Source organism: Microtus ochrogaster, chromosome 15 (genome assembly GCF_000317375.1).
Source record: "Microtus ochrogaster isolate Prairie Vole_2 chromosome 15, MicOch1.0, whole genome shotgun sequence".
Taxonomy (NCBI): Eukaryota; Metazoa; Chordata; class Mammalia; order Rodentia; family Cricetidae; genus Microtus; species Microtus ochrogaster.
In genome coordinates this window covers 30,194,646-30,205,533 of record NC_022017.1, presented here as the reverse complement: position 1 = coordinate 30,205,533, position 10,888 = coordinate 30,194,646, and the positions used below count along the sequence as shown (strand labels likewise).

Genomic DNA, 10,888 nt, shown 5'->3' with positions numbered 1-10,888 from the left:
TGTGATCAGGGTACAGGCCTCAGGGCTCAGGACTCGGGGTGGGAGCAGGATCAGGGCCTAGTTGTGTGATGGGGGCCAGAGATCAGGATGTGACCAGGAAGAAAGCTCAGAATGTAGCCAGGATTAGAGTCCATGACCATGATCAGGGCTTAGTATAAGACAAGGATCAGGCCTCAGAGTGGTTGGGTCTCAGATTGTAAGCAGCAAGGTTCAGTGTGTGATCACGATCAGGGCTCAGTGTATGATGGAAATTAGGGATCAGTAAGTGACCAGCACAAGTCACTTTATGACCAGGATCAGGGTTCAGTGGTGACCATGGCCAAATCTGTGGTTTGGGCCAGGCAGTTAGAGGATCAAAGGAGACTGGGCCCTCACCTTCCCCTGCTTGGGCCCTCACCTCCCCCCCTTGGGCCCTCACCTCCTCCTCATTGGGCCCTCACCTCCCCCCCCTTGGGCCCTCACCTCCTCCCCATTGGGCCCTCACCTCCTCCCCATTGGGCCCTCACCTCCCCCCCCTTGGGCCCTCACCTCCCGCTGCTTGGGCCACTGGTGAGATGTTTCCAAGAGGGTTTTGAGGTGCGTCCTGACGGTGATGCTCTTCTCCTCAGCTTGAAGGATTAGCCCATAGTAGGTGAACAGGAAGTCCTGGTGGGGTTCAACATCCTGTCCTGAGTGGGACCTGCCTGCCCTGGGTTCCTATGCCCAACCTCCCTGGGTTCCCTGACCCTATGGCTACCCTTCCCATCTTGCCCCAGGGTGAGGGAGGGAGACACTTCTAGTCCAGCTGTCCAGGCCTGGATCCTGTTCCCTTTAGCCCTTCCAGTTTCTTTCAAGGACCCTATGTGTCCTATGACAGAGTCCATGGGCCTGTGTGGTGAATGGCTGGGGTCCCTGGGGGCAGTGGGCTTACCTTCTCTGGGGTTTGTGCTTGCTGCGTCCGGTCAGACTTGGTAAGGGTCCACAGCAATTCCTTGGACCACACATCTGTGTTCAGGAATGGCACCGACTTTCTGGCCATCTGTGAGCAGGTGTGGTGGGCAGGGCTGGAGGCACTCCGCCCCTAGCCCGAGAGCCCTGACTCCATCATCCCCCTACTCCCTTATCCTCCCGGGTTTCCAGAATTCAGCTCTTTGGCTTGTTGGATTCCTCAAGGTACCCCCCAGATGTGTTTAGGATATCCACAAGTCTGGGAAGCTGCATTCCCAACATGAACTGAGGGCTTAGACCAGATATGTCAGTGAAAGTGGCCCTGAGACAGGGCGGGGACCACAGGCAAGACTCAGTCTTTTTCCTCTGAAGTGTGTTCCCTGTGCCTGGCAGGGTGGCAGCCTGCACACTTCGTTATTTCCTAGGGAAATGAGCGATCAAGTGAATGAATGCAATGGCCTTTCTAGGTACAGGATTCTGGAAGTGCACAGCCTCGCTCAATAGGACGGCTGTCATGATGGCTATGAGATCTTCCTTTCCAGTGTTCCCAGATTCCACAAGTCCACAAGTCTGAGGTTTTTGTCCTCAGCATTCTTCTGGTGTTAGGGGCATCTTCTGAATCCCCAAATCTTAGAAAATATTGATAAATGTTTAGAAAACATAAATCAAGTTGAAAGATACAGTTGAGAATAAGGTGTCCCTTTCCTCTCCTTTGGAATGGTAATGTATATTCTGTGCCACTGCATGTTGGAAACACGTAATTTGCTTTTTGACTTTACAGGGGCTACAATTAAGAGCTGGCCTTGAGTCTCAGAAGAGACTTTGGACTTTTCGATAGTGTTGAGACTGTGAAAAGCTATGGAGTTTTTTGGAGTTGAATTACATTCATTTGGATGTCAAGCCTTTGGGGACCAGGGAGTAGAATGTGGTAGTTTGAATGATAATAGTCCCCATAGGCTCATATATTGGAATGCTTGGTCTCCTGTTGGTGGAACTATTTAGGAAGGATTAGAAGGCGTGGCCTTGTTGGAGGAGGTGTGTCTCTCTGTGTTTCAACAGCCCACACCATTTCCAGTTTGCTCTCTCTCTTCTTTGTAGACCAGATATAGTCTTTCAGTTACTGCTCTAGTGCCATTCCTGCCTGCCTGCTGCTATGTGCTCCACCACGATAGTTATGGACCCTCTAAACCACAAGCAGGCCCCCAATTACATGGTTTCCTTTATAAGTTGCCTTGGTCATAGTGTCTCTTCACAGCAATAGAAAAATATTTCTGATAATTCATTTGGAAATGACAAAAGGGGACATATGATGAAGGTGGCATAAGCTCCGCCTGTCAGATATTTAAGAAGTGGACATTGGAGGTTGAGGCCATGGCTCAGTGGCTAAAGGAACTTCCTGGGCAAACTTGAGGACCTGAGTTTGAATCCTCAACACCCACATAAAAAAAAACACAAACCAACCAACCAGTCAAACAAACCAACAAACCAGGCATTGTTACATGTATCTGTAATCCTAGCACTGGGGTGGGGGAGGCGAGAGGGGTGGAAGTGAAACCAGGTGGATTCTGGGAGCTTGCTAGTTAGCCAGCCTTGCCAAAATGGTGAGTGTCAGGTTCAGTTAGAGACCCTCACGACACCGAGGCAGAAAGCAGTAGAGAAAGACACCTGATGTCCGGATGGGTGTGCACATGGACACATTCGTGTAATGCTCCACACATCTCCCCAAAATAAATAGATAACAAATGAAAATGAAAGTAATGACATAACTTGGGGACAAGACTGCGTAAAGGCTGGACGCACACGGTCATTTCCTTCAACTGAGGACCATAGACAATATGGTCCCATAAAGTTAAAATGATCTGGGAGATTTCTATTCCAGCTGTCATAGTGTCTTTGCTCATGTGGTGTGTGTGTGTGTTTTGTGGTAATGTGGTGATGCTGGTGGGAACAGGCTTATGCGCCACCAGACCTGTCAAGCCTGACACACACAATTATTGTGAGGTGTGTAGTCCTTGATCATGATAAACGACTCTGTTGCTGGCTTATGCAGCCACTCCTTTGATCACTATTTGAGTATACTTCCTGCTTATAAGAGAAGTCATTGTACAACAGTGTCAGCAGGCAGCAGCCCCATACAGCTTGTGAGCACTGTCTCTCGCTTTCATCAAGGCCCTGTGTGTGCAGCACTGAAAATGCCCAACAGATCTGTAAGTGAAAGGAAGCAATGTTTGGTGGCAGGGTGATAGAGCTGACAGCTTTGTGTGGTATGTATGTGTAAAGGTTTTGGCAATAGCAATTAAAAAACAATATTTACATCAATTAAAACCTAAAATACATTTGTCTAAGCAGCTAAGCTTTTAGGAATTTATCCTAAAGAAATCCTAAATTAGGGACACTGTGATCCCAAGAGGGACTGTCTTGCAGGACAGACGACTAACTTAGAGCGCCCCCTGTAGGTAGGAATGTCTGTGTCATCCCCAGCCTTAGCTCTCATCCCTGAGATGGCAATTGCTCTCCACAGATGGCAGAACCTGATTAGAGTGTGCTTGTCCAGCCTGGGCCCTGTTCCTGGTTCTCTCCCTGCATTCTAGGATACAGAATAGATGCCAGCTTAATCCCAGAGCACTGTGGGTGCTGGGAAGCCTCCAAGTTATCCAGAAGCAGGTGTGTGTGTGTGTGTGTGTGTGTGTGTGTGTGTGTGGACTCTTGTCTTCTCTCCCATTCCCTTCTGTCTGCTCACTATGTTAGTACCAGAGCCTCTTGTCTGCAATGCAAATTTCAAAACTCAGAAAACTAAACAGTTTCCTCCCTATAGCTCTACAGTGTCCTCAGTGTGGCCCAGCCTGACCCAAGCTGATGTGGCATAGATTATGGGATTTGTGCATACCTGACTCCTGCAGCAGAGGGGGTTAGTGTTTCTGTCTGTGAGTGGGCTACACACACTCTGTTCAGAGCAGCCAGTGGGTACACGGGGCAGGCACCATTGCACTTAGAAAAACTTAAGTATTTGAAATGCTGAGTCTATCCTCAATTACTACATATGAATTATATTATATATATACTATATTATATCATACATAATTTATATTATATAACAATATACCATATATTATAATATAGATATTATAACATATGTATAATCTGTATCATATTATGTATTACAGTATGGATAATATATTATAACATGTATTATACTATATAATATGTTAGTATATATTATATGTAACACATTATATTAAATATACCATGTATGTACAACATATATGTGCACACATATGTGCAATGCATATTATATGATATATAATACATCATATAATACATTATATTACATACTATATTATATAGTACATATAGTATATTACACATTATATATCACATATACACACACATATATAAGTGTGTGTGTGTGTGTGTGTGTGTGTGAGAGAGAGAGAGAGAGAGAGAGAGAGAGAGAGAGAGAGAGAGATTGCTTAGTGGTTAAGAGCACTGGCTGCTCTTCCAGAAGAACTGGGTTCAGTTCCCAGCACCCAAATGGTGGCTCACAACCATCTGTTGCTCCAGTTCCAGGAGATCCATTGCCCTTTTCTGGCCTCTGTAGATACCACACACATGATATATAAACATACATGAAGGTAGAACACTCATACACAGAAAATAAAAATAAATTAAAAAGTAGATTTAATTTATGATGACGATGATGATAGTGTGTGTGTGTGTGTGTGTGTGCATGTGCGTGCACACGTATACCTGTGCTATGGCATGTGTGTGGCAGTCAGTTCTCTCCTTTATGTGAGTCCTGCAGATTGCACTCAGGTCACTGGGTTTGGTGCACACCCCGTTACTTACAGGGCGTTCTCGTCATTTAAAACACTCGGACGTCGTTCAGTTACAGTGAAATTCACAGTGCAGAGGGCAAGAGATGTGAACACACCTTAGAACTGCGAGATTCATGTGCTTTCCAGCTACTGGATCTGCGCAGAGCTCCCGAGACTCACTCCGGCACAACCCTTTCTGATTATTTCATCATAAGGAAGCAGAATTTCTGGAACTATATGTATTTATTGTCCTTCACTGCTTACTTCTGTGTATCTGATGTTTTTTCACTAAGTGTGAGTATTTCTGAGATCCATCCATGCCGCTGCCTGCATCAGAACTTCATTATTTTTTTTCTTTTTGAATGTAGAATTTGGTTGGTTTTGGTTGGTTTGGGTTCAGGAGGGTTCTCCTTGTTTGGCTTCCTAAGAACACTGAGTCACGGGTTCAGATCTCCAGCTGGAGACATTACTCTGCCAGCCCCAGGTGTCTCCAGTTTGAGGCTAGAGCAAGATGGCTGCTGTGCTCTTCTTGTAGGCTTGTGCAGGGTCTACAGAACTGCACAGAAGTCCTCGAGGTAGAACTGGGAGTTTTCCTTACTGGAAGCAAAACTCAGGGGGAAACCTGAACAAGCCACCTGCTGTCCTGAATAGACCTCCCCCATCACCTGCTTAGCTACTCTCAGCCGTCCATGGTGGTGCCTACCATGCCTTGGGATAAAGCATGACCCAGTCACCTCTCCCCAGGCCCGGTTGGTGGAGTTCAGATCTGTTTTCCTGTGTCCACGTGCTAGGCGGCCAATTAATAAATTCTTTGTTTTTCTGCAAGCATGTTGTTCAGTGGCGGGCAAAGCAGGATTAGCTTGGAACAGAAAGATTTCACATAGCTATTCTCAATTCTTCAATAGACACAGGACTACTGAGATCTTCTGTTTCTTCTTGTTTCAGTTCTGATAATCTTTTTTTTGGTAGGGAATCCTTTAATATGCAATGTGTTTGTACTGTTAATTATTCTTTGCTGAAAGTGACATTTCCCCCCTATTATTCAGTAGCGATCTTTCTGATGATCTCGCTTTGCTTCCTTTGTTCTTGCTACACAGACCAGACTGGCCTCAGGCTTAGGGCATTCCTCCTGCCTCTGGATTCTGAGGGCATATTTTCTTCCTTCCGTTTATTTTGGGTTTAGTTTGCTATCCCTTGGTAACTTCCAACCATGAAGTTTTATACCCTTTCTAATATAAAAAGCTTTTTGTACCTCAGGATGTTCAAATGTGTTTTCATTAACATTCAAAAAATATTTTCTAATTTTCCTTCCGATATCTTTCCCCTACATTTTACTGAGAAGTGAGTGGTTTACCTTCCAACCATTTGGACTGCTTTCAGATGTATTTTAACACTGACCTTTAGTTCATGTTTTGGTCATAGAAAGTCTTGTTTGGTTTTGGTCCCTTTAAATTTATTGGGCGTTGGTAGGTAGCCAGCGTTTTGGGGGAGAGAGACAAGTCCTATTTATAGTAGACAGGAGCACCCGTCAGACAAATGTGCCGAATCTTGTCTCTGGTCTTCCAGTCCTTGCTGTTTGTTCTGTTTCATTTCCTCAGCCCACTCCAGCTTCTCTGCCTGCTGCCTGCCACGGTCCTGACGACCAGTACTGAGGGACAAGCCCTTCACAACCACTTCTAACCCATTTCACAGACGAGCAAACTAAGCCGCAGAGAGGCAAAGTGAATCAGCCCAGGCTGTCATTGCGAATAACTGACGTTGGACTCTAACCCAGTACAAGCCCCTCACGTGGGAGAGGGTCAGAGATAGGCTTGCCCTGACTCTACTTCAGGCCTTGTCACACAGTTGATCCCAGCCTTCCTCCATCCTTCCTAGGTCTCAACTCTGGCCCCTGTGTCCTTTCCGGTCCCCCAAGTGTGAGTGGCAAGAGTTGGTCTGTGTTGAGCATCTGCTCTGTGCTGAGTTTCTTGTGACCACCATTTAAATTCTGGCTCCTCTAGTGACCTTGGTCAAATCACCTCCTGCCTCTCTGCTGTGAGCTTATCTGTAAGAGAAATTCTCTGTCTATGGCCCTAGCACCCCCATCCCCTCTTCCTCCTTCTTACTCCTTCATCCTCCCCACCTCTCCCTCTTTCCTCCTCCTCCAAGGCCCCAGCAGGGGTTTCTACATGAGCTCATTGCCCCTCCCTCACGGATGACCCTCAGAAGGTCTAGGGCGACAGGTTCCCTCCATACCTGGGACAGCAGATCTTTCCAGCTCTCTCTGTCTTCTTTCTTGAGAAGCTCCTCTGTGGGAGAAGGGGGTGGGCTACAGGCCAGGTCTCACGCATCCCTCAGACACCAGCCTGCTCCTGCCTGGTGGGATCCACAGGGAAGTGCGTAGGGTAGGAGACTCTCCAGTAGGAAGAACTGGAGATGTCCATCCCAGTGAGCTGGGATGGGGGATCAGGGTCCAGAGAGCTGGCCTGTAATCTTGGCACTCCCTGCATGCTGTGCCCAGGCAGGCTGTCTGCCTTCTCTGAACCTTGTTTTTCACTGGTAGGTGAGTGGAGGGACACTTTTGAAGCCCGGCCCTTCGGGATGTGCTGTGGTCCCTTCATGTGTGGAAATATAAGTCTGGTGTTGAAATAAGAGCGGCAAGGCTGCGTTCCCAGCACCCGGCCGCCTGCACGGCTAGCTTTATACCTGAAATAATTACACGGAAACTGTATTCTTTTAAACACTGCCTGGCCCCAATAGTTCCAGCCTCTTATTGGCTAGCTCTTACATATTGATCTAACCCATTTCTATTAATCTTTGTAGCCCACGAGCTGGCTTACCAGGAAAGATCTTAACCTGCATCTGCCTGGAGTGTGGGAACCATGGCGACTCACTGACTCAGCTTCTTTCTTCCAGCCCTCTGTTCTGTTTACTCCACCCACCTAAGGGTTGGCCTATCAAGGGGCCTAGGCAGTTTCTTTATTCCTTAACCAATGAAATCAACAGATTGATATATGACACTCCCACATCAGTCTGGGAGGGGATACTTTGTGGGACTGGAAGGCCTTTTGAGAAATCTGGAAATTCTACCATGTAGGGTGGCTTACTTTGGGGGTCCTTCCATCCAGCCTACCAATTTGAAGAAGGGCAGGGTGAGATAAGATCCTACTTGGGTCCAGGCTTGAACACAAACTCTCTAGAACTCTTTGGAGCCCCCACGTCTCTTCTCTGCCTGAACTTGTTGGCTGCTGACCTGTGGCTCCCAAGACCTGACTTAGATAGGGCTCATATTGGCTGCCGCTTACAGGAAGCCCTCTGCTTAGCCCCTACAGTGACCTTCTGGGCAGCTGGTTTCCTGTCATGGGCCAGCACCTTCCCCAACTGGGCATTTATAAGGATAGCACATGCTTGGGTAAGGAGCGATGAATGAGAGCAGGCAGAAGCTGAGGGTCCGAGGTGAGGCAGCCTGGGTGGCCCTGGCCATCATCACTACTTCTCTGAGCTCTCATCTTCCTTGTGTGGCCAAGGGAGGGGACCAATTAATCAGCCACTTAGGGAACAGTCAAGGCAGAATGGCAACTTCTGGACCAACTCCTGGACCAACAACCATGTGAATCTATCAGACAGTGGTGCAGAGGCCCTTTCTGCCTTGTGGGAAGGTCCCTAGCATGGCCAAGGCTGCTAAAGGCTCTTGGGACATGGAGCTCAGAGCTGCTGAGAGGGCCGGTTGGACTGCAGGGGCTTAGAGCTACAGCCTGCATGGCCCATGTGTAGCCACAGCCATGGAGGGGTGGTCCCAGAGGCCCTTCCCAGTCTCCTTCCATTGCCTGGCCCTCGATCTATCCTATGGCAGCACATACCTTGGGAGGACAGGGTGCCCATCACGTACAACAGGCTGCGGTGTGGGAAGACACCCGTCAGGAGCTCCGTCTCCAAGTGCTTGGCCACTGCTGGCCACGAATGCCAGCAGAGGGCCAGTAACACATTGCTGGCTGCATCCTGGTATATATCATCCAGTTCCTGGGCCGGGTGAGGGTGGTCAGGGGGAGTGGGGACAGATGAACAGGGTGAGAGTGGCCTAGACCAACCAAACTGGGCACATGTATTGTCTTTACTAAGCCATCTCTTGGATAGAACACAGACTAATGGAGCCTGAGATGGGCCCACTTCTGATGCTGGGCTAGAATCTCAGAACACAAGCACTGTTTTTTTTTTTTTGTTTTGTTTTGTTTTTTCTCTCCCCAGCCTTTGCTACTACTTTGACCCTGCCTGGAGCTTCAATCCCAATCCAAATCTTAGTCCATTTTTAAAGCCCACTCCCAGGCCTGTGATCAGGACATCATTCACAGGGCCTTGGGCTAAAGTCACCTTTCCCATGGAACCTAGGCAGCTTAGGATGTCTCCCCCTCTAATTCTCTGTCACCCTGAGCCTTGACCAGAGGCCATGTTTCCACCTGAAGACCTCGGCTTGGACAGCCAGTGTGTGTAAGGCTCCACAGCAGAGTGTGGCCAACCAGCTCCCCGTCTGCGGCATGAGGGTCACTCCCAGATAGTCAGGAGCCAGTGTCTGCAGCCTGGCTGAGTGCTACACAGTTCTCTCCTCAGCACGTGTGCTGTGGTTTACCGAACCTGCTCTCACCCACTCAGGGTGCTGTTGGGTGGGACTAGAGAGAGGCCGGTGCAGCAGGGCACAGCTGGCTGCTTGCATTTGATGGCTGGGCAGCATCTGTAGGGATAGATGTCTGAGGCCCCCCCCCCCACTCTTCCTGTGATGTAGGAAATTGTCCTATGAAATCAATATACCACTTACAGCTTATTATAGGCACGGCTGCGAGAGCCTCTTGTTAACACACTGGATTGAAACTGATTTTGCAATTTCAAAAAAAAAAAAAAAAGAAGTCCCTCATCTAAAACTATATTTAGGAGATTAAAAAGAGGGAGCAACAGCAATCATGTTCTGAAAGCCAGGAGAGGAAGGACTAGGGAACCGAAAACAGAGAGCTTTGTCGGCAGCAGGGAGCACACAGGTCTGGCTCCTCTCGCTCAGCCCCATCCCTCCCATTCGGAGGGAAGGATGATCCTGGCTCCCTAACCTTTGGAACTGGGGCAGTAGTGAAGAGTCTGGGAGACAAGTCACACTGGGCACGAAACCACTCAACCTGCCATCCAGTCCACCTGAGGAACAGCTGTGGAGAAGCTAGAGGCTGAACACAGATGAAAACATCAGGTGAACTCTGAGGGCCAGGGAGCCAGCTCAGTTGGTAAAGTACTGTGGAAAGTGCAAGGATCTGAGTTCAAGTCCTAGTAACCATAGAAAAAGCAGGGCATGGTGATGCTTGTAATCCCAGTGCTAGGGAGGTAGGGAGGGGCGGATCCCTACTATTGGCTGGCCAATCAGTGAGCTCCAGGTCTCAGTGAGAGCCGGTGCCTCCTGAAGAAAGTCACCTGAGGTTGACCTGTGGCCTCCATGTGCATGGGTGTGCGCTCGCGCATGCGGGCACCTGCAGACACATGAATATGTATGCATGAAGAAATAGAAGACTGATGGAATCAGAACCTGGAGAGGATGTGGCATCCCTGAATGCGACACACAGTATGTGGTGTGACAACATACACCTTTAGCTTTTATGCCCGGTTCCTTGCTCACAGGTTTCTCCCCAAGGTACGGGCACAAAATCTAGACTTATCTTCCATGTCCTGGTTAGCTTTCTCTTGCTGCGAAAAACACCACAACCGCAGCACTTGGGAGGAAAGGGTTTATTTCACCTTGTAGGTTACAGTCTGCTGTGTGAGGGAAACCAAAGCAGGAACTCAAGACAGGAGCTTGAAGCAGAAACCGTGGAAAAATACTGCTTGTTGGCCCTCTTCTAGGTTCACAGTCAGCTACCTACTTACATAGCCTGGGCCCACCTGCCTAGGGATGGTGCTGCCCACAGTGGGCTAGGCCCTCCCACATCAACTGGCAATCGAGAAAATCAGACATGCACACAGTAGAGGGTCCCTGTTCTCAACTGTATCAAGTTAACAAGCAAGGACGAACCATCACATTCCCAAAGGGCAGGCTGCAGAAATCCTCATTTTTCCTTGCTTTTTTTGTCTGGGTTGTATGACTCTTCTCCTCCTCTTTATTATTATTATTATTATTATTATTATTATTATTATTTTGG

The 10,888-nt window shown here is 48.2% G+C and overlaps 1 protein-coding gene across 1 annotated transcript in view; it reads right to left on the bottom strand.

Annotated features, from left to right (window-relative positions):
• Mroh5 (maestro heat like repeat family member 5) overlaps nucleotides 1–10,888 on the bottom strand; it is a 76,598-nt gene that overhangs the window by 34,105 nt on the left and 31,605 nt on the right. Inside the window, exons 5-8 of the mRNA XM_026782403.1 lie at nucleotides 8,582–8,741; nucleotides 6,978–7,030; nucleotides 911–1,018; nucleotides 529–645 (exon numbers count right to left, since the gene is read on the bottom strand). Coding sequence (XP_026638204.1) covers nucleotides 529–645; nucleotides 911–1,018; nucleotides 6,978–7,030; nucleotides 8,582–8,741 — 438 coding nt within the window. The remainder of the gene's footprint in view (nucleotides 1–528; nucleotides 646–910; nucleotides 1,019–6,977; nucleotides 7,031–8,581; nucleotides 8,742–10,888) is intronic.